Source organism: Rosa rugosa, chromosome 3, assembly GCF_958449725.1.
Source record: "Rosa rugosa chromosome 3, drRosRugo1.1, whole genome shotgun sequence".
NCBI classification, from domain to species: domain Eukaryota; kingdom Viridiplantae; phylum Streptophyta; class Magnoliopsida; order Rosales; family Rosaceae; genus Rosa; species Rosa rugosa.
In genome coordinates, this window is record NC_084822.1 from 50699330 (window position 1) to 50726211 (window position 26882).

General features: G+C 39.0%; 5 protein-coding genes and 1 non-coding gene across 12 annotated transcripts; 1 reads left to right on the forward strand and 5 right to left on the reverse strand.

Annotated features, from left to right (window-relative positions):
* Nucleotides 1-250: 250 nt before the first annotated feature.
* On the reverse strand, nucleotides 251-2565 carry LOC133739582 (peroxidase 46). The gene is made up of 4 exons (XM_062167367.1): nucleotides 1926-2565; nucleotides 1609-1788; nucleotides 1337-1502; nucleotides 251-1089 (listed from the first exon to the last, which is right to left on the reverse strand). Exons 1-4 carry the CDS (start codon nucleotides 2148-2150, stop codon nucleotides 674-676), a joined length of 987 nt encoding a protein of 328 aa, XP_062023351.1. The 5' UTR covers nucleotides 2151-2565; the 3' UTR covers nucleotides 251-673.
* A 135-nt stretch (nucleotides 2566-2700) lies between these two features.
* LOC133739580 (lariat debranching enzyme) lies at nucleotides 2701-5161 on the reverse strand. The gene is made up of 9 exons (XM_062167366.1): nucleotides 4981-5161; nucleotides 4732-4889; nucleotides 4532-4653; nucleotides 4246-4439; nucleotides 3975-4157; nucleotides 3766-3884; nucleotides 3485-3624; nucleotides 3264-3383; nucleotides 2701-3120 (listed from the first exon to the last, which is right to left on the reverse strand). The coding sequence occupies exons 1-9, from the start codon at nucleotides 5101-5103 to the stop codon at nucleotides 3032-3034; spliced, it is 1248 nt and encodes a 415-aa protein (XP_062023350.1). The 5' UTR covers nucleotides 5104-5161; the 3' UTR covers nucleotides 2701-3031.
* A 124-nt stretch (nucleotides 5162-5285) lies between these two features.
* TRNAI-AAU (transfer RNA isoleucine (anticodon AAU)) lies at nucleotides 5286-5359 on the reverse strand. Its single transcript has one exon. It is a non-coding gene; the product is annotated as a tRNA-Ile (tRNA).
* Nucleotides 5360-5450: 91 nt separating this feature from the next.
* On the forward strand, nucleotides 5451-7617 carry LOC133739579 (protein TIC 55, chloroplastic). The gene is made up of 3 exons (XM_062167365.1): nucleotides 5451-6027; nucleotides 6135-6237; nucleotides 6327-7617. The coding sequence occupies exons 1-3, from the start codon at nucleotides 5615-5617 to the stop codon at nucleotides 7446-7448; spliced, it is 1638 nt and encodes a 545-aa protein (XP_062023349.1). The 5' UTR covers nucleotides 5451-5614; the 3' UTR covers nucleotides 7449-7617.
* A 54-nt stretch (nucleotides 7618-7671) lies between these two features.
* On the reverse strand, nucleotides 7672-15511 carry LOC133739578 (dynamin-related protein 3A-like). The gene is made up of 20 exons (XM_062167364.1): nucleotides 15050-15511; nucleotides 14680-14962; nucleotides 14535-14563; nucleotides 14357-14458; nucleotides 13346-13414; nucleotides 13184-13243; nucleotides 12962-13075; nucleotides 12495-12543; nucleotides 11980-12089; nucleotides 11627-11719; nucleotides 11406-11498; nucleotides 11178-11315; nucleotides 10904-10990; nucleotides 10424-10501; nucleotides 9879-9918; nucleotides 9592-9722; nucleotides 9330-9473; nucleotides 9152-9204; nucleotides 8337-8436; nucleotides 7672-8124 (listed from the first exon to the last, which is right to left on the reverse strand). Exons 1-20 carry the CDS (start codon nucleotides 15431-15433, stop codon nucleotides 7936-7938), a joined length of 2346 nt encoding a protein of 781 aa, XP_062023348.1. The 5' UTR covers nucleotides 15434-15511; the 3' UTR covers nucleotides 7672-7935.
* Nucleotides 15512-16145: 634 nt separating this feature from the next.
* On the reverse strand, nucleotides 16146-24804 carry LOC133738761 (dynamin-related protein 3A-like). 7 transcript variants are annotated; one of them, XM_062166358.1, is made up of 22 exons: nucleotides 24324-24804; nucleotides 23948-24230; nucleotides 23803-23831; nucleotides 23624-23725; nucleotides 22599-22667; nucleotides 22435-22494; nucleotides 22213-22326; nucleotides 21693-21741; nucleotides 21183-21292; nucleotides 20828-20920; nucleotides 20608-20700; nucleotides 20392-20529; nucleotides 20118-20204; nucleotides 19652-19729; nucleotides 19111-19162; nucleotides 18861-18952; nucleotides 18756-18797; nucleotides 18494-18637; nucleotides 18316-18368; nucleotides 17544-17643; nucleotides 17210-17333; nucleotides 16652-17035 (listed from the first exon to the last, which is right to left on the reverse strand). In XM_062166358.1, the coding sequence occupies exons 1-22, from the start codon at nucleotides 24705-24707 to the stop codon at nucleotides 16953-16955; spliced, it is 2379 nt and encodes a 792-aa protein (XP_062022342.1). In that variant the 5' UTR covers nucleotides 24708-24804; the 3' UTR covers nucleotides 16652-16952. The 7 variants fall into 7 exon arrangements, 6 of the variants coding, with proteins under 6 accessions (XP_062022343.1, XP_062022342.1, XP_062022340.1 ...); XM_062166359.1 differs by having other exon boundaries at nucleotides 16146-16678; nucleotides 18756-18952; nucleotides 24324-24803; XR_009860268.1 differs by having other exon boundaries at nucleotides 16652-16986; nucleotides 17068-17333; nucleotides 18756-18952; nucleotides 24324-24803.
* Nucleotides 24805-26882: the final 2078 nt, after the last annotated feature.

Genomic DNA, 26882 nt, shown 5'->3' on the forward strand with positions numbered 1-26882 from the left:
TCGAGAGAGAGACATGTAAGAGGGGTGATGAGCAAGAAAGAAAAACGATGAAATTAAAATGAAAGACTTGTAAGGTTTTGAATTTGTGTTTTAAAGATTAATAAATAGTGAGCCTGCCATATTCTCTATATTCATTTTATGGAACCACAAAGCTAAGTGGCAACAAAACCAAGGATGGATTTTTTTAATCTCAACTCACTTATGTTTCTTCCTTAAATTATAGATTTCGTGGTCATCAAATGACAAAGAAAAAAAAAAAAACCAAATTATACAATTGATAAATATGATTGCTCACTGTCTCAATTATTTTGGGCAAATAAGAAATATACAATAAACGAGTGGCCTTGTTTGGGTGGCCTGTGAACCCACACCTCCATCTCTGAGAACCCTCTACATCTTCTTTTTCATCTTCAACCTCAAAGCACCGAACTTTACGCATTTCAGGTAAAAGTACCAGCTGGGTGTCCTGGGTTTCTCTCATATTCTTTGTTGCCTATGATAGATAGCAACCATTTCAATTTTCTCTCTCTACTCGCATGACAAAGGACATTTTATACTGGTCTTGTGAAAGGAGTGCCAGAAAAAGCAAACGACGCAGAAAAACCCTTCTAATGGACAATACAATCTAACCGTATGCATATCAAAGTAACACTTTAAATTTACTATCCCTAATTCATGCATTAGCTGTAGGACAAAATGCTCGAATTTCCCCTTCATCACCTGTCTTAACATGAATGCTAGTAAGCTTCAAAAATGACTGAACCCAACTCTCAAAAAATCCAACTTGGTCTTCTGCAAAATTCTTCACTTGTTTGCTGGATCTACTGTCGGTGAACAGGACAGAATCTGATTGAAACAGCCCTCTGTGGGCCAATAGATTGCCGTAGTAATGATTATCAAACACAAAGGCAGTTTCAGGATCATTTTGGACTGTTATAGATGGATTTGCGCCTGGAGGGCACTGTTTCATGAGCTTCTCTGCATAGCCATTGTCTAAAGATGTGTCAATGAGTGTGAATTTTCCTTTCGAGTCTTCTTGGAACCGGTCACTGAATGCACTGCAATGAGCTGCTCCTATAGTGTGAGCTCCTGTAGTGTCAAAGCATCAGTATGTATGAATATGAACTAATTAAGAATAGAATAGAGCTTGTTAATGGTTGCCATAAACGGCAGCCAAGTACACTTGAAAAAGACTTGGCCACAATATTTCCAACTAAAAATGAGAGGTTGCATATGCATGTATTACAGAAAATGAAGTTATACGTTATAATGTACGCTGCATGGAGCAATAATCCCCAAATGTTACTTTCGAGTTTAGAGTTTAAGATGTACCTACCTGAGAGGGTTACAAGGTCCTCCAAAGACAAGCCTTTAGAAGAGAAGAGCTTTATCATCTCAGTCATTGTAAAGCTTGTATCTACAATATTAGGCCTGACATTGGAAGCTGATGAAACCTTCCCATCTCGCCTACCAGTTGGAATATGAACCACGGGTCCTCCCGTCTGTTTTCCAGTCATCACAATCAACATCCAATTAGCAAAAGATCAATAGAGAAATATAGCGATGAAATGATTTAACAGAACACCTAATTAGTGAGGGGGATCTAACAAGTTCAACAGCATCTCTAGCAGCCAAAGCAACAATGTCAGCACAAGAAACAGTTCCTGGACAGAAAATTTCAAGCAGTCTTTTTGCTGAATCAATAACTGAAAACCCTCCCAGAGATTGGTTTGCTGGATCGCTTCTCTCAGTTCCATTTCCTTGTAGAAGCACAGAGGCATCACAACCCTGTAAATGAATTCCAATAATCAATAAATCAGGCATGCATAAACCAATACTAGGATCAGATAACTTAGTTCAAAGACATCTAAATACTAGAATGCATCTAAGAAGAAGAAGCTCTATGTTAAGGCAGGACCGTTTACCTCCACAAAGCAGTCATGGAAGAGCAAGCGTAGGAGCTTCCCCGGGACAGTAGGGTCCATGTTTGAAGCTGATCTGACTGTGTTTCTGACCACAAGCTCAGCAGAAGGGCATGAAGTTGAGTAGAAATTCAATGTGAGGTCTGCACTTGCACAGGAAGCCTGACATAACCACACAAACAAGAGGATTTTATGTGTATAAGAGAAGGCTGTTGGTCTTTTCTCCATAGAGGGTTAGCTTTCATGGAGCCTAATACCATTCCAGAGATGAATCTTATCAGGGCCTCAGGGCAGAGAGATAAATAAGGGAGGGCGCTAAATACATTAATACACGTCCATTAAAAGCTGCATTAATGTGGTTTGGTAGTGTCAGGAGGTAGATGGTGGACTTCAGAAAGAAATTACTCATCCCACCAAGAAAAAGAAAATGAATAGGATTTTGTTTATAGCTCAATGAACGCAGCATTCAAGACATCTCAACTTCTCTGTGACTTGTGACTGTAAATCAACTGTGAGAACCCATTTCCTCTGTCAAAGGGAATATTTGAAATACAAATCTCCTAATATTGCCTCTCACATATGTAATGCGGAAAATTCTATTATGGACCGAGGAATGAACAGTATCCGGAATTAACTCTTGGTGCATGTGGACCTTGATCCACCCAAGACTCTTCGATGTAATGCACTGAAGCCTGTAAGTATTTATGCCCTATGTTTGGTATGCTTCCTGTTCTTATGAGACAAATATAGTATAAGATTTACTCACTCCTGAAAGAAAGAAAGACAAAAAAGAAAAAACTAGAAACTGAATTAAAGATATTTTACAATCAACAGAACAAGAAAAAAAGAACAGGCACAAGGCGGGAAGGGTTTTGACTAAAAAAATAGGCCAGAAGGCAAGAACAACAACCTATCCAGGCATTTACATTAAATTAGAATACATCCGCCCTTTACTGAGAGAGAACCTAAACACATTGGTCCGACACACTCAAACCCAAATATCTTGAAACTAATAGAAGCTACATGTTCCACCAAAAAAAAAAGAAAAGCTAAACTCTTGAAGAGCAAAAAGGGTGTCTCTGACCAAGGATGATCACCACACTGGATCTTCATACATCTTCATGTTCAGCATCTCCAGCCTCTTCAGCAAGGTCTTCTAACTCATCCACATCATCAATGGGAATCTCTTCGCTGTCATCTTCAAGAAATTTAAAGAAACCTTATGGATGTTTTAAAGGAAATGGTGTTTAACTACAAACTGCAGAGACTCAAATACATTCTTCTAAGAAAATCTCAGCAAAGTTTAAACCATCATTTCAAGGACAGAGAACCAATTTTTACCTCTATCGCTTGATGGAAAAGGACTCCTGGATACTTCCGAAGATTCTAACATGTCATCAAGAAGATAAGGGAGTTCCAGAAACTGCAACAAAGATTCTGTTTGAGGATTCCGAGTATATCCTGCCAAAAGAAAAACACACATTAAAACAAAATGTTATGGTTTAGCAGCACTCAACATGATATTAGAATAAGGAGACATGATTCCCATAGTAAACTCCTACCAGGCGAGGAACCATTTGAGACAGAATTAGAGGGATTATAAGATGGAGCTGTCTGGCTGAATTCAAAAGGTCGGGCTCCTCTTGCTTGTAGCTTGGTCCTTACCCATTGACGACAATCTTGCTTGTCAATATGTACACCCCTAGATTAACAAATAGAAATAAACTTAGCAGCTACTTTTAACAAGTAGAAAAGACCAGAGAGCTTGGAAGCTTGAATGGTCAGCACAACCCAAGACCCTTATTGGTAGCATGCTCAATAACATTCCTAAGTAAGCACTCACCTGAAATTTGCACTCCTGATTGTGAGAGGGAAAATAGGGTTAAACCTCCGAGTTATTTCTAGCCATTCTTCATCATACTGAATCTCGTACGGCCCTGGCTCTGAGTCAATATCAAGAACCTTAAAACCATGCCAACAAACAAAACCATTAGCTGACTACAGCGGAACATCCTATAAACAACATTCTAAGAATCAAAGCACACCAAACACCTGCAAAAACTTCTTTCCAGGAAGACACTTATCAAGAGCAAGAAAATTCGTCACGGGACCATCTTCCCCATGCTGAACACGAGCAGCAAATTTGCAGTGTAGATGAGCTGAAAACCAATAGGGTGGTTTCAATTTTTCTAGCAATTGAGCAGCAGGTTTACTTCCCAGGGTTCTTTCCCGAACCTAATTACATTATAAATGACATAAGTAATAAAACATACATACTAGCAATCAAAATTTACAAACTGAGGCCAGGGCATGTTGCAAATACCTCGGTCTCAAAATGAGGTTTGTATCGAACAAGTTGCTTCCAGTCCCCACAATCGGTGATGCCAAGAGGCCAATCATGTGAAAGAAAAATATCGATTGGTTCCTCAACTTGCATGAGTTTGTGGACATCATACTGACGAACATGATATACAGACTTGACGGTATTTGCATTATAAGGAGGCCTCTCATAGTGTCCTGCTCAGAAACCCATGGATACTCAAAACTAATAATAATAATAATAATCTGAAATGGCACAACAAGAAAAACATAAGCTAGCTGAAACAAACCTGAACGATAGTCTCGCGACTTATAAATTCCAGAGAGGCCACCAATGCGAAGGTTTCCGAACTTGACTACCCCAGCAAACCCCAAGAAGTAAATATTAGGTGCCGCCCACCCTCCGTAGTACCTATGCAAATATAAACAAGTAATGACACTGCAATCGGAAACAAACAAGTGAAGTGAGGACTAGAATAAGAATACTCACAGTTCCCACAAATAATTAGAAGCTTCGTGATTGCCACCGATGAATATGGTGGGATAGGGAGCGATCTCCTCGCCGGAATAGTACTTCCAGAAGGAGTTCATGGACCGGTACTTGGGGGGCACACTCAAGCTCTCCAAATCCTTCTCATTCCTCACAGCCTATAAAAATTAATTCAAATTATTTTTCATATTTTCATTACCGGAAGGAAAAAAAGAAAATTCAAAAAGAGGAAGGCAAGATTTGTGAAACCTGGAAGTCGCCGCAGCAGAGGAGGAGGTCGATTTTGGTGTTATGAACTTTTTCTATGTGTTGGAGGGTTCTGTACACGTTCTCCAGGTCACCGTGCATACATCCTTCCACTGCTATTTTCATTCTCAACCTCAATTCCCAGTCGCAAACAATTGCCGGTTCCAAAACAATGGGGTTTAAGCCAAACATTTATATGCGACTATTAGGCCCGAAATTGTTCCAGTCGGTTTTCCGGCCCGATCTCTGGCCTAAGGAGCCCAACCCAATTTTAGAGAAAAACAAAAGATAAATTAAAAAGTTCAATTTGGCCCATGCAGGTCTCGAACCTGCGACCTTCGCGTTATTAGCACGACGCTCTAACCAGCTGAGCTAATAGGCCGTTTGATTTTTAAAAACTAAACCAATAGAAAATTCAGAGGCGATTGTGGGTCTGGTTTGACTGGTATTGTTTCTCAAGCAAGATTGTGTGGCCATGGCTAACACAACAAGCTCACAAGCAACACCCAACCCCATTTCGCTTTCGCCCTCTCTCGTATATCACATATTCACATGACTTTAATTATTATTTTCTCCTCTTCCGCTCTCTGTTGGATCATCTTCTTCCTCCATCTCCAATTTACGCAAACTATTGAACATGGCTTTGTTTCATCCATTTCTTTCACACTATTCCACCTCTCTCCTGTCCCCAGTAACCCACAAACAACCACAGTCACAGCCACTCAAACTAGTCAGACCGCCATTCAACGCCCCAACACGAAAGACCAAGTGCGGTGCAGTCGCAGACATCAAACCTGCAGCACCAGCTCCAGTAGGTGATGATGATGAAGATCACAAGGTCCTGCTGGTAGGTCCTACCAGCGAGCAAGAGCGGAGAGGAGAGAGGATCGTGGCGGACTATGATTGGACGGAGGAATGGTACCCTCTGTACCTCACCCAGGACATTCCAGAGGATGCACCTTTGGGTCTAACTGTGTTCGATAAGCAACTAGTTCTCTACAGAGACGGCAATGGTGTGCTTCAGTGTTACCAAGATCGCTGCCCCCACAGGTAAAATAATTGTCTCGTCTCTGGTCTTTTCTAGCTAGGACTAGGACTAGGACTAGGACTAGGACTAACAATAATTCGCTAACAAAATCTTGTCTTCTCTTAGCTAGGTTGGCGAAATTATCAGAAGGCCAACTGATTGATGGGAGACTGGAATGTTTATATCATGGTTGGCAATTTGAAGGTGCAGGAAAATGTGTCAAGATCCCTCAGGTCTGTCTTGTCTTGTAATTAAGGTTCAACTGTAAGAATTATTAAGCAAAAATGATGATGTTTAATGTCCATGCATGTCTGTATTACAGCTTCCAGCTGATGCCAAAATTCCTAGGTCGGCTTGTGTGAAAACATATGAGGTGAGGGACTCGCAAGGTGTTGTGTGGGTTTGGATGTCTCGTAAGACACCACCAAACCCTGCTAAGCTTCCTTGGTTTGAGAACTTTGACAGGCCAGGGTTCCAAGATACTTCAACAACCCATGAGCTTCCTTATGATCACTCCATACTTTTGGAGAACCTCATGGATCCAGCCCATGTTCCGATCTCACATGACAGGACAGACTGGAGTGCTAAAAGGGAAGATGCTCAACCACTGCGTTTTGAGGTCACCGAACGCACCGACCGAGGATTTGCAGGCTGGTGGGGGAAGACAACTGATCAGTCCGCCTCCAGCTTCTTGCGCTTTGAAGCACCGTGTTCTCTTCAAAACAATCGAGAAATTGTTGACGACAAGACTGGGGAAACGCACTACTTCTCAGGTCTCTTTCTTTGCAGACCAACTGGACAAGGGAAGTCCATGCTCATTGTGAGGTTTGGAGGAACAAAAAGGTCTCCTCTGGCAAAATTGTTTCCCAAATGGTACTTCCATCAGAATGCAGGAAAGGTGTTTGAGCAAGACATGGGATTCCTTTCTTCTCAGAATGAGATACTTCTGAAAGAAAAAGTGCCCACCAAGAACCTCTACCTTAACTTGAAATCCTCAGATACATGGGTAGCTGAATACAGAAAATGGATGGACAAAGTTGGGCATGGGATGCCTTACCACTTTGGCCACAGCACAATATCGTTGCCCAAAGAGCCTGCCGTGGTCGAACATGCTCCTGCTGGACTTGTTGCAGGTGTATCGGCATCTTTGCCTGCCAAGGGAGGCATTGGAACCATGCATGCTCCAAATTTGGCCAACCGGTATTTCCGGCATGTGGTTCATTGCAAAGAGTGCAGAAATGTTGTCAAAGCTTTCCAAGCCTGGAAAAATTACCTTTCTGCTGTTGCTGTTGCATTGACCGCTTTGGCAATTCTAATCTCCGGAAGGCAATGGAAGGCTCTTCTGTTAGTGTCAGCAGCCGTATGCTCCGGCGGAGTTTATGCATGCTCGGCTGCTGTTGCATTGAACACAACAAATTTCATTAGGACACATAGGAGATTGTGAGCCCTCAAGGTAGTGCCCACTTGGGTGATGACTATGTTGCTTGTATCTTATACGTTTCTAGATTTTGATTCGAACTTTCTCTGTACTGTGAGAACAAAGATAGGTTATTCCTTTCTGCGAGTATAAACAGTTACTAGTTAAACGGGGATTACACTTTTTTCTGGACAAATTCCGTACGCATTGTTGGATCTGTATGTATAAGTTATTGATGACAAACACCACATAGAAGTTCATATCTCCATTTGCATTACAATTACAAGGCAATAATCCTAAGTAAGTTAATGCAATTAAGGAATGGGAAATACATCAAAACTCCCAAGGGCAACTAATCCCAGCTGTTTTGTGAAATACTCGGTAAATAGGAAAAGGAATTCGCTGTACAACCTGGTAATCACCAACAACAATGGCATAATTACCAGTTCTAACAAATCTAAGACCAAAAACCGTTTGAGTTAATTGACAATGACTGTTCTTGCTGAAATGATCTTCAAGCTGTTGTGTTGGTAACAAATGATCTGGAGAATGAATGGTATCTAGATTGACTCATCTGACCACTGGTTGTTGAGTATTGTTGATGGGGTGGTGAAGTCCTTGTAATTCTTGGAAGTTCAGCGGAAGCATCAATTCCAAAACTTGAAGTATGGGATGAGACATCAAATTCAACTTTCTCCAGTGTCTAGAAGAAAGAAACATGGTAAAATAAAACCAAAAGAAATTTAGAATCATTTCTAGATAACATAGAGGATTTCTACAGGCTAAAGGAACTAACGAGGTTTCTATATATAAATTCTTCATGAAGGGAAATAGCTCAAGGGTGCTCCCCTCATAAGTACGTTCTACTCTTGAAAATATTAAGAAGCAATCTACTGTCTAAAACAGTAAAACTACCTGCATAGATTGTTCCAAAACTCGGAGCAATTCTTGGTTATGTTTTCTTTTCAATACAAGTGCATCCTGCTCCTGCAACAGTTCTTCAAACAGGTTCTCTCTGCATAAGAGCAGGAAAAAACCACCATCATAAGTTTGAAAACTAACCATCTTTCCCATGTTTATACTACCAATGGAAATTAAAACATATCTGTGTGATTCAAGAAGTGCTTTCTCTGTTTATCAAAGCTGAAACTAGCTTGATAACCACACGGCAAAGCTTCTCAAGTTCTGAGAGCTTAAGAATAAGCTTTGGAATAATAAATCCTTGACAATGGAGACCTTATCCTATCCAGACAAAAACATTAAGCCACCATCCAACCCAACAAAGTATCTTATGAAGGCTTCCAAGTATTTTTCCATATATATATATATATATATATATATATACTAGCCTCCTGTGACACACATGCGCGCGCGCGCACTATGAGGGCCATCTATATGTGTATGTGTGTGTGTTAATATATATATCAGAGAGCCATCTCTCCTCTTAATTTTGTTACCAACAAGTGATGCATCTCTCTTTAAATACGGGTAGGACATGATATACCCACACTACGATAGGTGTTTGCTAATAGGTGCGCAACTGCAGTGTCTTCGAGCATCACGAAATAGAAAGCAAGGACGCACTTGGACAAGGACTATTTGAAGCTCAATCAAGAAATGAATAAATTATGCAACAATAAGGATGACCAGTTAAAAGAAAACAATGACCGCTTAAAAGAGAGATGACCAAGGGCCCATAAAACAAAACAACCAAGTAGTAGTAAACATACCTGTACAACTTTTGAATGAAGGTTCGGTGAAGGGTCCGTTTTGTAAGATTGACCTAAAGCATATTAACAATGATGCATGTCAATCAACTTTCTAGAAAGTAAAAAGGAAAAAAGAAAAATAATCAAGGATGCTTGAAATAATATGAAGATATCAACAAATGTAAGAATATAGGTGTACCAGAAAGTGCATAATTGCTTTTGGAACAAGATCTTGAATGTTTTTTCTGACAATGTCATAATATGACCGCAAGAGTAATTTGGTTACAATAATTTCCACTGCTTTATGCTCTGTCACTTCAACTGGCCTTAAGATGGATGGGGGCTGAAATCAGCAAGAACAGAGAGAAGAAAGGGAGCATTTAAATCATAAAATAAAGAAATAGTTAACATGAAGAATAACTTAAAAAGAAGAAATAAACCACGGTAAACCACACTATTACCTCTCTCAATTGGATTACAGAGGGCATCAATTGTGAATGGTTTTGTTCACCAAAAGATCTGCTAAGGGAGCCTCCAGACGATGTCCAATTCCCAAATAATAATGGAAGAGTCCAAGTCCTTGTAGAACCTCCTAAATGGATATAAATTTTTTAGTGATTTTAGAAATGGCAGACAAGATGACAGATGGCTATACCATCATCTTATATCTATACACAAGAAACATGTTAATGAAATAAGGCAACTTATTAACAGAGGTATGCTTTGCAATAATGGAAACATGACTTACCAGATACAGGTTTATTGTTATTCAGCTGTGAATGACTTCCCTGTAAGGCATCCATGAAAGAAAAACAATAAGCTCAAAGCAGTGAGGCCATCAAAATACTAGTTCACATACCCCCATTGGATTCATGAAATCATTCAGATTGGGACAAAGATGGTTTAAAAGGAAAATAAAGGGCCATAACCATGGAAGAGTCCAAATCTGAAATTCTTTTGCACAAAACTCGGAAGAAAAAGAACTAAAACAGAGTGGACTTTTCATTTTTGTACTTATTCATTTTAGCACTACTTTTGTGGCCCAGGCTTTTACCTCTATTAAACAGTTTACTAGCTCATGCTTATGGGACAGGAGAAGTTCTTATATGGAACGGACCCACGCCAGTAGCAAGCACCTCCAATTGTATGGGATGAAGTCTTCTGTCCTATAGACTATTGCTTTTTTTTTTTTGTTCCCTATATTTTTAACTCTATTTTTTTCTCCGTGATCAAACTTCAAACAACCCAATTTCCTTCCTACAATACTTTTAACCAACTGAACAATTTACATACCTGATTTGGTAATTGTCCAATCTTTGCCCGAGCCACCCGAGAAGTTTGGGCTTCAGCATCCGTTATGCCCAGAGATATCTAAAGTATAATGGTACACCCTTATATTATGAGATCTTGCTCATTCCAGAATAAAATGCAAAGAAAGCAATAGAATACAGGATACAGCTATTCAAAATCTATTGATATGAAGTCCAAAGAGGCTCAGAATAAACCCTAAGACGATAAACACACTCAACAGATTATAAAATAGAGTATACAATTTCCTTCCCTAAGATATTAGATCAGATCAGATCAGATCTGAATTTCCAAAATCAGATTGACTTACTTTGATAAAACTAATAGCATAGTCTGAGTTAGAGAAAATTAAACTATCCAAAAAAAAAAAAAAAAAAATTTGTCAGGATTCACCCATCGTATTCAAAATATAGCTGATTGATAAAATGTATAAAATTTCTTTTGCACTAGCGTTGTAGCATTTACCTGTGGTGATTTCAACTCATGCATAGCAATCTCAGCAGCTCTGTTCCCACCTAAAAAATTTGGGTGCGAAGTGTTTATATAATCTACCTGTATGAAAGAAAGTAGATCAGATAGCATAGGTCCAAACCAGCATCAGAGCAAATGCTTGTTGAGCAATCATTTGATAGGAAACACAAAGCAGTCCTAACTAAAGCACAATTTTTCTTCTCATGACAAGATCAATAGATCAAAGAATACCCATATAACAGTGTTTATAAGGTTGACAGAGAGATACCTCCATCTCAATAAGATTTTCTATCATTCTCTCAGCAGGCTGTGCACCGTCACGCAAAAAGTTTACCATGACTTCATCCAAACGCATTCTCAATACTGGAAACCTTTGCAACTCAGTTACCTCACAAGTGCGACTAATCTGCAGAGAAAATTTCAGTTATCAACATTTCTTGATTCATGAAAACGTATAATTCTAAAAGTACCACATAGACGTGTATCTATAACTCACCTTAACCAGTTCCTCATAAACAAAACGAAGACACTGAAGGCTTGGGTCTAACAAGCGTGCAATCTGTCTTCTAACTAAAACTTCAAATGGGACCTGAAAACAATCAAACACAATGCTTATCACCCACTGCGTGCAACCCCGCTACTGGTTTAAAACTTTTAAACAAGGGAATGGAATGTATAACACCATATGGCATCATCATTATTAGTCACCTAACTCACCTCAGGCACAAATAAAGCATTTCTTGCACCAGATGCATTTTGAATGGCCGTTCGAATATCATCATCAGTTACATCATCACAGGGATCTACTTCCTACAATTATGGATAGTTCATAGGCAATCAGATGATAGCATCTATGTAATATTAAATTTGTACAGAAAGAGGGCCTTGAACAAGAATATATTTCAAAGCATCCTCACATTAAGCAGAAATGGAGAACATGTAATACCAGATTATAATTTTTAGTAAGACACAGACCTTTTCGTTTAAGTAAGTAGTAAACAGACAATGTTCAAATTTCTACACATCACAAACATCAATAAAAAATATAAATGTATAAGAAAACATAGTACCTGCAAGCTCTTTACAAAAATTGACTGGAAAATGTACTGGATCCTGGCTCCTCCTGACAATTCTTTAGTTGACATCTCCGGATTTTTTCCATCCAACATGGCAGTAAAAGCTGTCAATTAGTGAAAGAGAAACAGGAACATTACTATCACCAAGAAGAGTAATATCAAAAAGCTAGTGCTCAAACAGCGTAAGCAAGTAGCATGAAACTAAATACCAAGAAGTGCAAAGCAAAAAGAGTACAAATATCAGGCTCCTAAAAATTACAAGAGATGAAAAAATACTAGAAGACTTAACACAAAATTCAGTTTTAGCACATGGCTGCAGTCTCACACACACACACATCAATTTCTCATCTCACAGTCACAATAGCACCTCTAACTTTCAAATTTAATCGTCTCCAACTGTCTTGGTCTTGTTTGATCCTCTTCAGGTGATCATTTGCTGGAATAACATGTCCACTTCCAGGAAATTGAAATAAAAGTATACTAACTCTGCCAGGAAATTGAAATCTCACCTTCACAGTATTTTGACAAAATGTTCAACAAAGTTGCTCCCAGATCTGTCTGGTTCAGGGAAAGGGACAAAGTACTTAGAGCAAACTATAAAGTCAAAATACTATCTATGTCAAAACAGAAAAAGAATGAGCATAGTAAAATATTTTGATCGTGAATGCATGTTCTCTACATAGAAGACCAGTAGTAGCAGTAAGTTAACAACCAATTGCTTACACAGACACATAACTACATCATCATATTTTAGCAAAATCTTAAATGATGATGTTTAACAACTAAAAAGAAAATGTAAAAGGTTATGGGTCCTATAGAGGATAAAAGGAATGCAGTGATACCCCTATTCCAAGACTAGAACCAATGAATCATGTTCTTAAGGTATACCAAATATCAAGGAAAAACAATGACCCCTAACTATCCACATGCAGTAAAAGCACCAGAGAACTTAAAAATGTAAGTTACTGAAACTTACTTTGGATTCCATAACTTTTCCATATGTTTGTAGTTCTTTATAAATAGCATTCATCTGAGAATTCAACTCGGCCTTTAAACCAGGGAGAACAATCCTGATATGGTGCTCCAGAATCTAAAACAGAAAATCAACCATGACAACAATGACAATAAGTGAAGTAAGATATAATATCAAGCACAAGAAGAGGCATAAGCACCATACAATCGTAGGATGCATACAGACCTGATTCAGTTTCCTTGCTAACTGGGGAATGCCGCAACGATCAGAGAGACTGCTATATACCTTTAACATGTATGGCACACAAAAATTATGCTAAGTACTAATACACCATTACCATTATTTTCTCAATAGTCAATATAATACAAAAGGAAAAGTGAAAATTACTGGATTATCACGGAAGAATTTGTCCTCATAAGCAAGTGCTGCAGCAATGCTACGGTTTTTATTGATGTCCTGTGACAAAGATGAGAGCAAAAATGTTAGGTGAATATTAAAGTCCGACCGTAATTCCAGCGTGGACTTTATAAAGAGAGAAACCACTCAATATATACATTAGATAATGCGTAATATATTTTTCTTTCTTTGTCTTCAGCGAACATATGGCCTAAATTCTACTAGGCAGTATACTACGGTGGCTTGTAATGTCAGTTGTTTAGACTTAAGAGTATTACCCCCACATTGAAGTCCAAAGATTCCAAAATAAAGATAGTCCAGCATTCACACAATAAATTAGATTTAAAGTCAAGAACGGAGAAGGTAAAAAGAAATGGTGTCAACTAAACCAATTATCCAACCCCAAATGTTTATCCAGGATGATTTAGTGGCTTCATTTTATCACAACTAACCCTCCAATGGACTATGAGTGTGAGTAAGCAGATCCAAGGTGTATTTAATTTATTCTGAGTCAAGACTAGAGCAGTCGATGTACTGTACGTCCCACAAACGCCATGCCATATGACATAACTAGCCTATATGAAAGGCGAAGATTGCAGGCTACCACATGTGATCCCCTCAAGAAATCAATGATGGAAAAACGATATACAAGAACTGGGGATGGTTGATTATATGAAAATATCTGAAGAGATGAGCTAGTTTTAATTGTCAAATTGATACTTGCAGGCAAATGATTAGCCTAAATAGAGCCATATTAGGCATGAATGTGCACTTCCAATCTAATCCACATTGCAGCATACATTATCCAAGTAGCTCTTGAACAACAATCCACACTTACAACCAATTAAAAGGTCATACCAGTTCCTCAAATCTTTGAAAAATAGCCTATAAAGTTGCCAATTAATATTACCATATATACTCTTAGTCATAGGGAATAAATTTTGTAGCGACGTAGCAAATAAAACTAGTGGTAGACAGATTAACTATTTGAATGATTTGTACCTCCTGACAACGGTTGACAACACCAACATAACCGAGCTTAAGGGGAACAACTTTCCCGAGCAAAAAGTTGCTGGCATCGGTGCCCCTGTCCATTATATCAAGCTGCAAACAGAACAAAAGTGCCTTATTAGACTTTTACCAAAGCATAAAACCAGGAATCAAGAGGAGAAAGACAAACCTTGGTGATGACACCAATGGTACGAAAACCTGTTAATGCATTTGCGTCAGTGATAGAGAACAATGTATGGATTCAGGGAACAAATGAACACTCTGGAACACAATGTATGCATGTAAAGCTAAATTAAGAGCAATAATTAGGATACCAGTAGGGTCAGCTTCTCTAGCGAGTTGCAGTGCATCAGAGGTGGCTAAATCAGCGTTGGCAGGAGTAACTGCCAATATAATGCAATTTTCTTGCCTAATATGTCCCATTATCATCTTCCTGATCCTTGATTCTATGTCACTAGGTTGATCTCCCACCGGAACCTTAGTGATGCCAGGCAAATCAACAAGCGTCATATTAAGCACATTCGGAGAGGTAATCTTGAGCCGAATTTGTTTATCCGAAACGCCTTTGTTCAATCCTGCCTCTTTTTCAGTCTCAGCCTGCAGTAAAGCAAAAGTTGAAGTAACAAATAATTTTGAAAATTCATACTCGTAGTATCCTAAACTGTAAAAAGTGTCGAGGTGTACCTGAATCTCTCGGCGAATGCTGGTGAAGTCGTAGAAGCGCTTTCCAGGCAAATGTCGAAACTCGCCCCACTCGGTTTGAGCGGCATCTCCGGCGGGATTGGGGGGGCGGTTCTCGAGCATCAAGACGAGGGGTCTACGAGTGCATATATCGCAGCCGCGAGGGAGAAAGTCACGGCCGACGAGCGCCTCGAGGACGCTGGATTTGCCGCTGCTTTGGCTTCCCACGACGGCCACTTGCGGCAGCGAAATCTTCGACAATTCGCTGCCTACGGCTACGGGAGCCAGAATGTCCTGCAGCTTGTTGATTATCGGAATCAGCGACGAGCCGATCGTCACTGAACTGGTCGTCGGCTTCGTAGGAAAAGAGTCCACTGCCTCGCCCATTGATGCTTAATTGTTTTTCAGAGAGTTTGAAGAAGAGAGACGGGGTTTTTTTGTTTTTTGTTTTTGAATAAAAAGACGGGGGTTTAAAAGTTAGAGAGTTTATATAGGGTGAGTGTGACAGTTAGAGCTGCTTCGTGGAGAAGAAGAAAATTGGAATTGGGTTTAGTTGACGCCTGAGCTCCCCATTATTTCCGGACCAAGCAACTAAGCAAGGAGCCAAGGACCGACTTCAGGTATTTGGGCCTGGCCCGTGCTCTGGATATTCCTTGTTTAACCACTACTCTAAATTATTCCAATCATCCAATGTGGTGTTACGAGTAAGAGACTGTGGGTGAAAAAAAAAAATTAAATTAAGAGAACCAATCAGAAATCAATGTAAGTTATGTGGACCAATGATATTAACCCAGACCATCACGTGTACCATGATCCGGAGTCCCAGACCATGTACAGGGAGGTTGCTCTCTCAATTTCGATGGAAAATTTTGAAAGAAATTTTGAGTGTTGATTGAAATTTGAAAGTTTGATATATGTCATTCGATATTGTTTATTACTAATTTTAAAGGAAATCTAATCAAATTACAAAAACTTTGACAAAAATTTTGGTTGTTTCCGATAAATTTGAACCCTTGCTTAAGACACAACATTATGAAGAAAACAACAAAGGTCAATTTATGTAAAACAATCCCTGTTATCACAAATCTTTTTTGGATAATGTGATCACAAATCTTGACCTAGAAAACCTTCATAGTTCCACAAACTGTATCCCTATGATTACAAATGATATACAGATAATAATGTTGATCCTAAAACTTAAGCCATCTCTTCTCTTTTTCTCTACTGACGACCGCATTTGATGCAGAAGCCTGAGCTGTCTCCCGCTCTGCCAGGACTTTGCGAGTTTCAATCAATTTTCCCATCGCAGCCTCATAAACCACCTCTTTTTTGTTTCTACTCACCATTTCTTCTAGCTTCCCAACTCGCATCTTCAACTCCTTCACTTCATCAACCACCAAATCCCGCCTATCAACTTTCTTCCCCTCCCCTGACCATTTTTTGTTCTGCTGCTTCTTTGCTGATCCACCATTTAAAGCTTCACCGTGCATAGCAAGTTGGCTATTAATAAAACTAAACATATCAGGTGTTGACTCCACTTCTTTCGCAGCTCTTGTCAATGCTGCAAACTTCTTGTCACGTTTCCTTTTACCCCCTCCGCTACGCTTCTTGTTGAATATGATTTTCATTGATCTGTATGTTTACAATTGTACAATTATATAGCTAAGATCTGCTCTACTGTTACCAACAGAATTCAATGCTATAAATACAAATATTCAAAACTAATCTACAGTTACACAATCAGTTTTGATTGTGGAGAGGTTACACAGTCAGTTTTGATTGTAGAGAGGTTACACAATCAGTTTTGATTGTGGAGAGGAAATAAATATAGGAGAGTGATTTTCTCTAACACTTCTTTCCTTGATTCCCTTCTCCCTCTTCCTTCTCACAAGATTCCACAGCATGATCAAGAGATTGCTTTGGTGGAAGGACCTTCACAGCTGTTTTGTGAAATACTCAGTAAATAGGAAAAGGAATTCGCTGTACAACCTGGTAATCACCAACGACAATGGCATAGTTACCAGTTACAGTCTAACAAATCTAAAACCAAAAACCGTTTTGTGTTAGTTGACAATGACTCTTCTTGCTGAAATGATCTTCAAGCTGTAGTGTTGGTAACAAATGATCTGGAGAATGAATGGTATCTAGATTGACTCATCTCACCAGTGGTTGTTGAGTGTTGTTGATGGGGTGGTGAAGTCCTTGTAATTCTTGGAAGTTCAGTGGAAGCATCAGTTCCAAAACTTGAAGTACGGCATGAGACATCAAACTCAACTTTCTCCAGTGTCTAGAAGAAAGAAACACGGTAAGACAAAACCAAAAGAAATTTAGAATCATTTCTACATAACATAGAGGATTTCTACAGGCTAAAGAAACTAACGAGGTTTCTATATTAATTCTTCTCGAAAGGAAATAGCAGAAGGGTGCTCCCCTCATAAGTACATTCTACTCTTGAAAATATTAAGAAGCAATCTACTGTCTAAAACAGAATAACTACCTGCAAAGATTGTTCCAAAACTGGGAGCAATTCTTGGATATGTTTTCTTTTCAATACAAATGCATCCTGCTCCTGCAACAGTTCTTCAAACAGGTTCTCTCTGCAAAATAGCAGGAAAAAACCACATCATAAGTTTGAAAACTAACCATCTTTCCCATGTTTATACTATGAACCAATGGAAACTGAACGTGTGATTCAAGAAGTGCTTTCTTTGTTTATCAAAGCCGAAACTAGCTTGATAACCACACTGCAAAGCTTCTCAAGTTCTGAGAACTTAAGAATAAGCTTTGGAATAATACATCCTTGACAATGAAAACCTTATCCTATCCTGACAAAATCATCCAACTCAATAAAGTATCTTATGAAGGCTTTCAAGTATTTTTCCATATATATACTAGCCTCCTGTGACGTGCGCACGCACTATGAGGCCATCTATATGTGTGTGTGTGTGTGTTAATATGTATATCAGAGAGCCATCTCTCCTCTTAATTTTCCTGGTAACAAGTAATGCATCTCTTTTTAAATACAGGTAGGGCATGATATATCCGCACTACGATACATGTTTGCTATTAGGTGTACAACTGCAGTGTCTTCGAGCATCACAAAATAGAAAGCAAGGATGCACTTGGACATGGATTATTTGAAGCTCAATCAAGAAATGAATAAATTATGTAACAATGAGGATGACCGGTTAAAAGAAAACAATGACCAGCTTAAAAGAGAGATGAACAAGGGCCCATAAAACAAAACAACCAAGTAGTAATAAACATACCTGTAGAACTTTTGAATGAAGGTTCGATGAAGGGTCCGTTTTGTAAGATTGACCTAAAGCATATTAAAAATGGTGCATGTCAATCAACTTTTAAAAGAGTCAAAAGGAAAAAAGAAAAATAATCAAGAATGCTTGAAATAGTACGGAGATATCAACAAATGTAAGAATATAGGTGTACCAGAAAGTGCATAATTGCTTTTGGAACAAGATCTTGAATGTTTTTTCTGACAATGTCATAATATGACCGCAAGAGTAATTTGGTTATGACAATTTCCACTGCTTTATGCTCTGTCACTTCAATTGGCCTTAAGATGGATGGGGGCTGAAATCAGCAAGAACAGAGAGAAAAATGGAAGCATTTAAATCTTAAAATAAAGAAATAGTTAACATGAAGAATAACTTAAAAAGAAGAAATAAACCACAGTAAACCACACTATTACCTCTCTCAATTGGATTACAGAGGGCATCGATTGTGAAGGGTTTTGTTCACCAAAAGATCTGCTATCCAGGGAGCCATCAGATGATGTCCGATTCCCAAATAATGATTGTTCACCAAAAGATCTGCTATCCAGGGAGCCATCAGATGATGTCCGATTCCCAAATAATGATGGAAGACTCCAAGTCCTTGTGGAACCTCCTAAATTAGATATAAGATTTTTATTGATTTTAGAAATAGCAGACAAGACGACAGATGGCTGTACCATCATCCTATATCTATGCAAAAGAAACAATGTTAATGAAATAAGGCAACTTATTAACAGAGGTATGCTTTGCAATAATGGAAACATGACTTACCAGATACAGGTTTATTGTTATTCAGCTGTGAACGACTTCCCTGTAAGGCATCCTTCAAAGAAAAATGATAAGCTCAAAGCAGTGAGGCCATCCAAATACTAGTTCACATACCCCCATTCAATTGGATTCATGAAAATATTTCAGATTGGGACAAAGATGGTTTAAAAGGAAAATAAAGAGCCATAGCCATGGAAGAGTCCAAATCTGAAATTCTTTTGCACAAAACAAGAGAAGAAAAAGAACTAGAACAGAGTGGATTTTCATTTTTGTACTTATTCATTTTAGCACTACTTTTCTGGCCCAGGCTTCTACCTTAACAGTTTACTAGCTCATGCTTATGGGACAGGAGAAGTTCTTAGATGGTATGGACCCACACCAGTAGGAAGCACCTCCAATTGTATGGGTGAAGTCTTCTGTCCTATAGACTATTGCTTTTTTTTGTTCCCTATATTTTTAAGTCTATTGTTTTCTCTGTGATCAAACTTCAAACAACCCAATTTCCTTCCTACAAAACTTTTAACCAACTGAACAATTTACATACCTGATTTGGTAATTGTCCATTCTTTGCCGAAGCCACTCGAGAAGTTTGGGCTTCAGCATCCGTTACGCCCAGAGATATCTAAAGTATAATGGTACACCCATATATTATGAGATCTTGCTCATTCCAGAATAAAATGCAAAGAAAGCAATAGAATACAGGATATAACTATTCAGAATCTATTGATATGAAGTCCAAGAGGCTCAGAATAAACCTTAAGATGATAAACACACTCAACAGATGATAAAACAGAGTATACATTTCCTTCTCTAAGATATCAGATCAGATCATATCTAATTTCCAAAATCAGATCGACTTACTTCGATAAAACTAATAGCATAGTCTGAGTTAGAGAAAATTAATCAAAAAAAAAAAAAAGATAACAATTGACAGGATTCACCCATCATGTTCAAAATATAGCTGCTTGATAAGTATAAAATGTCTTTTGCACTAGCGCTGTAGCATCTACCTGTGGTGATTTCAACTCATGCATAGCAATCTCAGCAGCTCTGTTCCCACCTAAAAAATTTGGGTGCGAAGTGTTTATATAATCTGCCTGTATGAAAGAAAGTAGATCAGTCAGCATAGGTCCAAATCAGCATCAGAGCAAATGCTTGTTGAGCAATCATTTGATAGGAAACATAAAGCAGTCCTAACTAAAGCACAATTTTTCTTCTCATGACAAGATCGATAGATCAAAGAATACCCATATAACAGTGTTTATAAGGTTGACAGAGAGATACCTCCATCTCAATAAGATTTTCTATCATTCTCTCAGCAGGCTGTGCACCATCACGCAAAAAGTTTACCATGACTTCATCCAAACGCATTCTCAATACTGGAAACCTTTGCAACTCAGTAACCTCACAAGTGTGGCTAATCTACACAGAAAATTTCAGTTATCAACATTTCTTGATTCATGTCTAAAAGTGCCACATAGACATGTATCTATAACTCACCTTAACCAGTTCCTCATAAACAAAACGAAGACACTGAAGGCTTGGGTCTAGCAAGCGTGCAATCTGTCTTTTAACTAAAACTTCAAATGGGACCTGAAAACAATCAAACATAATGCTTATCACCCACCGCATGCAACCTCGCCACTGGTTTAAAACTTTTAAACAAGGGAATGGAATGTAGGATACCATATGGCATCATCAATATAGTCACCTAACTCACCTCAGGCACAAATAATCCATCTCTTGCACCAGATGCATTTTGAATGGCAGTTCGAATATCATCATCAGTTACATCGTCACAGGGATCTACTTCCTACAATTATGGATAGTTTGTAGGCAATCAAATGATAGCATCTTTGTAATATTAAATTTGTACAGTAAGAGGCCCTTGAACAAGAAATAAATTTCAAAGCATGCTCACATCAAGCAGATGGAGAACATAGTAGTACCGGATTATTATTTTTAGTAGGACACAGGCCTTTTCGTTTAAGTATGTAGTAAACAGACAATGTTCATATTTCTACACATAACAAACATTGATAAAAAAAATATAAATGTATAAGAAAACATAGTACCTGCAATCTCTTTACAAAAATTGACTGGAAAATGTACTGGATCCTGGCTCCTCCTGACAATTCTTTAGTTAACATCTCCGGATTTTTTCCATCCAACATGGCAGTAAAAGCTGTCAATTAGTGAAAGGGAAACAGGAACATTACTATCACCAAGAAGAGTAACATCAAAAAGCTAGGGCTCAAACAGCATAAGCAAGTAGCATGAAACTAAATACCAAGAAGTGTAAAACAAAAAAATACAAATATCTGGCTCATAAAATTACAAGAGATGAAAGAATACTAGAAGACTTTACATAAAAATTAAGTTTTAGCACATGGCTGCAGTCTCACACACACACATCATTCTCATCTCACAGTCACAATAGCACCTCTAACTTTCAAATTTAATCCTCTCCAAGTGTCTTGCTCTTGTTTGATCCTCTTTAGATGATCATTTGCTGGAATAAAGTGTCCACTTCCAGGAAATTGAAATAAAAGTATATGAACTCTGCCAGGAAATTGAAATCTCACCTTCACAGTATTTTGACAAAATGTTCAACAAAGTTGCTCCCAGATCTGTCTGTTCAGGAAAAGGGACAAAGTACTTAGAGCAAACTATAAAGTCAAAATACTATCTATGTCAAAACAGAAAAAGAATGAGCATAGTAAAACATTTTGATCGTGAATGCATGTTCTCTACATTTCTCTACATAGAAGATCAGTAGTAGCAGTAAGTTAACAACAAATTGCTTACACAGACTCATAACCACATCATCATATTTTAGCTCAATCTTAAATGATGATGTTTGACAACTAAAAAGAGAATGTAAAAGGTTATGGGTCCTATAGAGGATAAAAGGAATGCAATAATACCCCTATTTCCAAGACTAGAACCAATGAATCATGTTCTTAAGGTATATCAATTATCAAGGAAAAACAATGACCCCAGCTGAATATAAGTAATTGAAGGTAAATACAACATGGCAACCCTAACTGTCCACATGCAGTAAAAGCACCAGAGAACTTAAAAATGTAAGTTACTGAAACTTACTTTGGATTCCATAACTTTTCCATATGTTTGTAGTTCCTTATAGATAGCATTCATCTGAGAATTCAACTCAGCCTTCAAACCAGGGAGAACAATCCTGATATGGTGCTCCAGAATCTAAAACAGAAAATCAACCGTGACAACAATGACAATAAGTGAAGCAAGAAACAATACCATGCGCAAGAAGAGGCATAAGCACCAAACAATCATAGGATGCATACCAACCTGATTCAGTTTCCTTGCTAACTGGGGAATGCCGCAACTATCACAGAGACTGCAATATACCTTTAACATGTATGGCACATGAAAAATTATGCTAAGTACCAATACAGCATTACCATTATTTTTTTCAATAGTCAACAAAATAAAAAAGAAAAAGTGAAAATTACTGGATTATTGCGGAAGAATTTATCCTCATAAGCAAGTGCTGCAGCAATGCTAAGGTTTTTATTAATGTCCTGTGACAAAGATAAGAGAAAAATGCTAGGTGAGTATTAAACTCCGACCCTAATTCCAGCGTGGACTTCATAAAGAGAGCAAGCACTCAATATATACATTAGATAATGCGTAATATACTATATTTTTCTTCCTTTTTCTTCAGCGAACATATGGACAAAATTCTACTAGGCAGTATACTACAGTGGCTTGTAATGTCAGTTGTTTAGACTTAAGAGTATTACCCCCATATTCAAATCCAAAGATTCCCAAATAAAGATAGTCCAGCATTCACACAATACTTTAAATTTTAAAGTCAAGAACAGAGAATGTTAAAAGAAATGGTGTCAACTAAACCAACAATCCAACCCCAAATGTTTATGCAGAATGATTTAGTGGCTTCATTTTATCACAACTAACCCTCAAATGGACTATGAGTGCGAGTAAGCAGATCTAAGGTGTATTTAGTATGAGTCAAGACTAGAGCAGTCGATGTACAGTACGTCCCGCAAATGCTATGCTATATGAATAACTAGCCTATATGAAAGGTGAAGATTGCCGGCTACCACATGTGAACCCCTAGAGAAATCAATGATGGAAAAACGATATACAAGAACCGGGGATGGTTGGTTATATGAAAATATCTGAAGAGATGAGCTAGTTTTAATTGCAAATTGATAATTGCAGGCAAATGATTAGCCTATATAGAGCCAGATTAGGCATTAATGTGAACTTCCAATCTAATCCACATTGCAGCATACATTATCCAAGTAGCTCTTGAATAAGAATTCACACTTACAACCAATTAAAAGGTCATACCATGATACCAGTTCCTCAAATCTTTGAAAAATAGCCTATAAAGTTGCCAATTAATATCACCATATATACTCTCAGACTCTTAGTCATGGGGAATAAATTTGGCAGCAATGTAGCAAATAAAAAAAGTGGTAGACAGATTAGCTATTTGAATAATTTGTACCTCCTGACAACGGTTGACAACACCAACATAACCAAGCTTAAGGGGAACAACTTTCCCGAGCAAAAAGTTGCTGGCATCGGTGCCCCTGTCCATTATATCCAGCTACAGACAGAACAACAGTGCCTTATTAGACTTTTACCAAAGCACAAAACCAGGAATCAAAGAGGAGAAAGACAAACCTTGGTGATGACACCAATGGTACGAAAACCTGTTAATGCATTTGCGTCAGTGATAGAGAACAATGTATGGATTCAGGGAACAAATGAACACTCTGGAACACAATGTATGCATGTAAAGCTAAATTAAGAGCAATAATTAGGATACCAGTAGGGTCAGCTTCTCTAGCGAGTTGCAGTGCATCAGAGGTGGCTAAATCAGCGTTGGCAGGAGTAACTGCCAATATAATGCAATTTTCTTGCCTAATATGTCCCATTATCATCTTCCTGATCCTTGATTCTATGTCACTAGGTTGATCTCCCACCGGAACCTTAGTGATGCCAGGCAAATCTACAAGAGTCATGTTAAGGACATTCGGAGAGGTAATCTTAAGCCGAATTTGTTTACCCGAAACCCCTCTGTTCAGTCCTGCTTCTCTTTCAGTCTCAGCCTGCAGTAAGCAAAAACTGAAGTAACAAATAATTTTGAAAGTTCATATTCGTAGTATCCTAAACTGTAAAAAGTAAAAAGTGTGCAGGGTAACCTGAATCTCTCGGCGAATGCTGGTGAAGTCGTAGAAGCGCTTTCCAGGCAAATGCCGGAACTCGCCCCACTCAGTTTGAGCGGCATCTTGGGCGGAATTGGGCGGGCGATTCTCGAGCATCAAGACGAGGGGTCTACGAGTGCAAATATCGCAGCCGCGAGGGAGGAAGTCACGGCCGACGAGGGCCTCAAGGACGCTGGATTTTCCGCTGCTTTGGCTTCCCACGACGGCAACTTGCGGCAGCGAAATCTTGGACAATTCGCTGCCTGAGGCTACGGGAGCCAGAATGTCCTGCAGCTTGTTGATTATCGGAATCAGCGACGAGCCGATCGTCACTGAACTAGTCATCGGCTTCGTAGGAAAAGAGTCCCCTGCCTCGCCCATTGATGCTTAATTGTTTTTCACTTTTTTGAGAGAGTTTGATGCAAGTAGAAGAAGAGAGACTGGGTTTTCTTTTTCTTTTTCTTTTTCTTTTTTTGAATACGAGAGAGTAGAGACTGGGGTTTTAAAGTTAAAGAGTTGGCGCTGCTTCGTGGAGACAACATTACGTCTAGTTGACGCCTGAGCGGGCTATGAACCGTCGGATCTTGATTAAAGCTCCCCTTTATTTCCGGAATAAAGCAAGGACTGACTTCGGGTTTTTTTTATTCGGGTTTTTCCCATATGCCTAGAATCTCTCCGTATTAAAGCCCATATGCCTAGAACCGTCGGATCTTGATTAAAGCCCATCACTGGCCGCCGGAATCCGGTCACCGGTCGCCAGAATCCGGCCAACTTTCGCCGGAATCCGGTCACCGGTCACCGGAATCCTGTCACCGGCCGCCGCCCACCGGAATTTGCTGAAAATCTCACTGGAAATGTTTTTTTGCCCCCAATAGACGTCTATTGCCCCCCAATAGACGACTATCAACCATGTATTGCCCCCCAATAGACGACTATCAGCTATGTATTGCCCCCCAATAGTCGTCTATTGCCCCCAATAGTCGTCTATTGCCCCTCAATAGAACTTTTGTTTTCAGAATGAAAACTAATCTTTCTAAAATTAGACAGATAAAAATTTGATTAAATAAAAAAAAACGAAGAGCTTACAAAAAAAAAAACTGATTTGGGTCAAGCACCAACAGACCCGACCCAATCAAGGACCCGGTCGGAGTCGCTGCAGGTATAGCGGTGGAGAGAGGCCGAAAAGCTCTTATCCATCTCTCTCTTCGGAATCGGAACCGGAAGCCAATGGCCAAGCTCTCTAAGGCCGGGAAGAAGATACGACGCCAAGCTCTGCCAGTTTCTCTATGGCCAGGTGCTTATCGTCGCCGCCGATAACGTCGATCTGGTCGAGATCGAGACCGAGGAAGAGGAAGACTGTAGGGCGCTCGGTGTCGTCGACAGAGCCATGCCGCCGTTCTGCAAATCATCCGGTCTGAATCGGACGGCGTGGTTCGTCGGAGGAACAGAAAGAGATTCGCAGAGAGACGATCACCGCCACGGCGAAGACCAGCCACACCTTCGTCTCAAACAACATCTTCGACCGTCGTCTTCTTCTTCAACGGCGCCGGCAAGCTCATAAAGTCTGCCATGGCGTCTTTTCGGTTTGTAATGATACCATTGTGGTTTTGCCGGAGCTCCGACGTTGATATCTCGACAACAGAGAGAGAGGAGAGAGAGAGAGAGAGAGAGAGAGAATCTGGTGTGAGAGAGGGAGTTGAGTGGAAAGAGAGTGCTAATGTTGTAGTTTGATAATTAAGCTTAGGGCAAAATGGTCTTTTCTCATTAAATTATGTAGGTGGGAATAAAAATCTCTTGCTGGGGTAAGTGGGATAATTTTCTTTTATTTTGGTGCTTTGGGTCAAGAACCCTTTATTTAAACATAATTACAAGCTAAGAACTCAGATCCGACTCAGAGCCTCGTTCTTAGGTAAACAGCTAAAAAGCTGTTTAGCTATCCATGAGTACAATTACAAATACTTACTTAAAATGAAAGCACACCACTCCACACGATTTCTTCCAAGAAGGAAGGCACACTGCTACTTTAGCTATACTACAAGCATTCTGGCTATCTTACTTTTCTTGAGAGAAGAGAGAGCTTTTATCTCAAGTTTTTCTGATGCCTTACAAACTGACTCTAAAGCTCCACATATACGGAGCAGAACTCAAACCAGAATTCAAAACATAAAAATATACAGGAAATTCAATTATTTTCTGCTTCTGTGAGTGCTCCACATGATTGAAGTCAGTCGACGAAAAGCAGATTCTCCTTTGGTGAAGTGTTTTTTACCTTATTCCTTTTGAAAAGCATATTCTTCTTTTGAAAAGCAAATGTTACTTTATGAAAAGTCTAAAAGCAAATGTCTTTTACACCTGTTTCTTCACATGTTCTCATCTGTTTCTGAATTATAGCCTAGGACGAAAGAGTTGTTTTCCATTCTTGCTGTGGTTTTGTTATCTTCTACATCTGTATCTTCATACATTTTTTAGTGGTTGTCATTTTCAATTTTTTCGACTCACTGAAAACAGGCTAAGGTGAAATCGATTTCCTTTTTCTTGAGCGATAGGAAAATGTCT

Bases quoted from the DNA above. Each gene is read 5' to 3' on its own strand.
- LOC133739582 (XM_062167367.1), bottom strand. From the start codon at position 2,150: ATGGAGAAAAGACCAACAGCCTTCTCTTATACACATAAAATCCTCTTG. The intron at 1,789-1,925 runs GTAAACGGTCCT...ATTCATTTACAG, and splicing joins TCCATGACTGCTTTGTGGAG to GGTTGTGATGCCTCTGTGCT. The intron at 1,090-1,336 runs GTAGGTACATCT...TTGACACTACAG, and splicing joins GGACCTTGTAACCCTCTCAG to GAGCTCACACTATAGGAGCA.
- LOC133739580 (XM_062167366.1), bottom strand. From the start codon at position 5,103: ATGAAAATAGCAGTGGAAGGATGTATGCACGGTGACCTGGAGAACGTG. The intron at 4,890-4,980 runs GTTTCACAAATC...TAATTTTTATAG, and splicing joins TCTGCTGCGGCGACTTCCAG to GCTGTGAGGAATGAGAAGGA. The intron at 4,440-4,531 runs GTTTGTTTCAGC...GTTTCTGAGCAG, and splicing joins GTCGCGAGACTATCGTTCAG to GACACTATGAGAGGCCTCCT.
- LOC133739579 (XM_062167365.1), top strand. From the start codon at position 5,615: ATGGCTTTGTTTCATCCATTTCTTTCACACTATTCCACCTCTCTCCTG. The intron at 6,028-6,134 runs GTAAAATAATTG...TCTCTTAGCTAG, and splicing joins CAAGATCGCTGCCCCCACAG to GTTGGCGAAATTATCAGAAG. The intron at 6,238-6,326 runs GTCTGTCTTGTC...TCTGTATTACAG, and splicing joins AATGTGTCAAGATCCCTCAG to CTTCCAGCTGATGCCAAAAT.
- LOC133739578 (XM_062167364.1), bottom strand. From the start codon at position 15,433: ATGGGCGAGGCAGTGGACTCTTTTCCTACGAAGCCGACGACCAGTTCA. The intron at 12,090-12,494 runs GTGAGATTTCAA...ACTAATTGACAG, and splicing joins TTTGTCAAAATACTGTGAAG to CTTTTACTGCCATGTTGGAT. The intron at 9,205-9,329 runs GTACACCTATAT...AATATGCTTTAG, and splicing joins AAGCAATTATGCACTTTCTG to GTCAATCTTACAAAACGGAC.
- LOC133738761 (XM_062166355.1), bottom strand. From the start codon at position 24,707: ATGGGCGAGGCAGGGGACTCTTTTCCTACGAAGCCGATGACTAGTTCA. The intron at 24,231-24,323 runs GTTACCCTGCAC...TGCTTACTGCAG, and splicing joins GCATTCGCCGAGAGATTCAG to GCTGAGACTGAAAGAGAAGC. The intron at 20,701-20,827 runs GTGAGTTAGGTG...GATTGTTTTCAG, and splicing joins ATGGATTATTTGTGCCTGAG to GTCCCATTTGAAGTTTTAGT.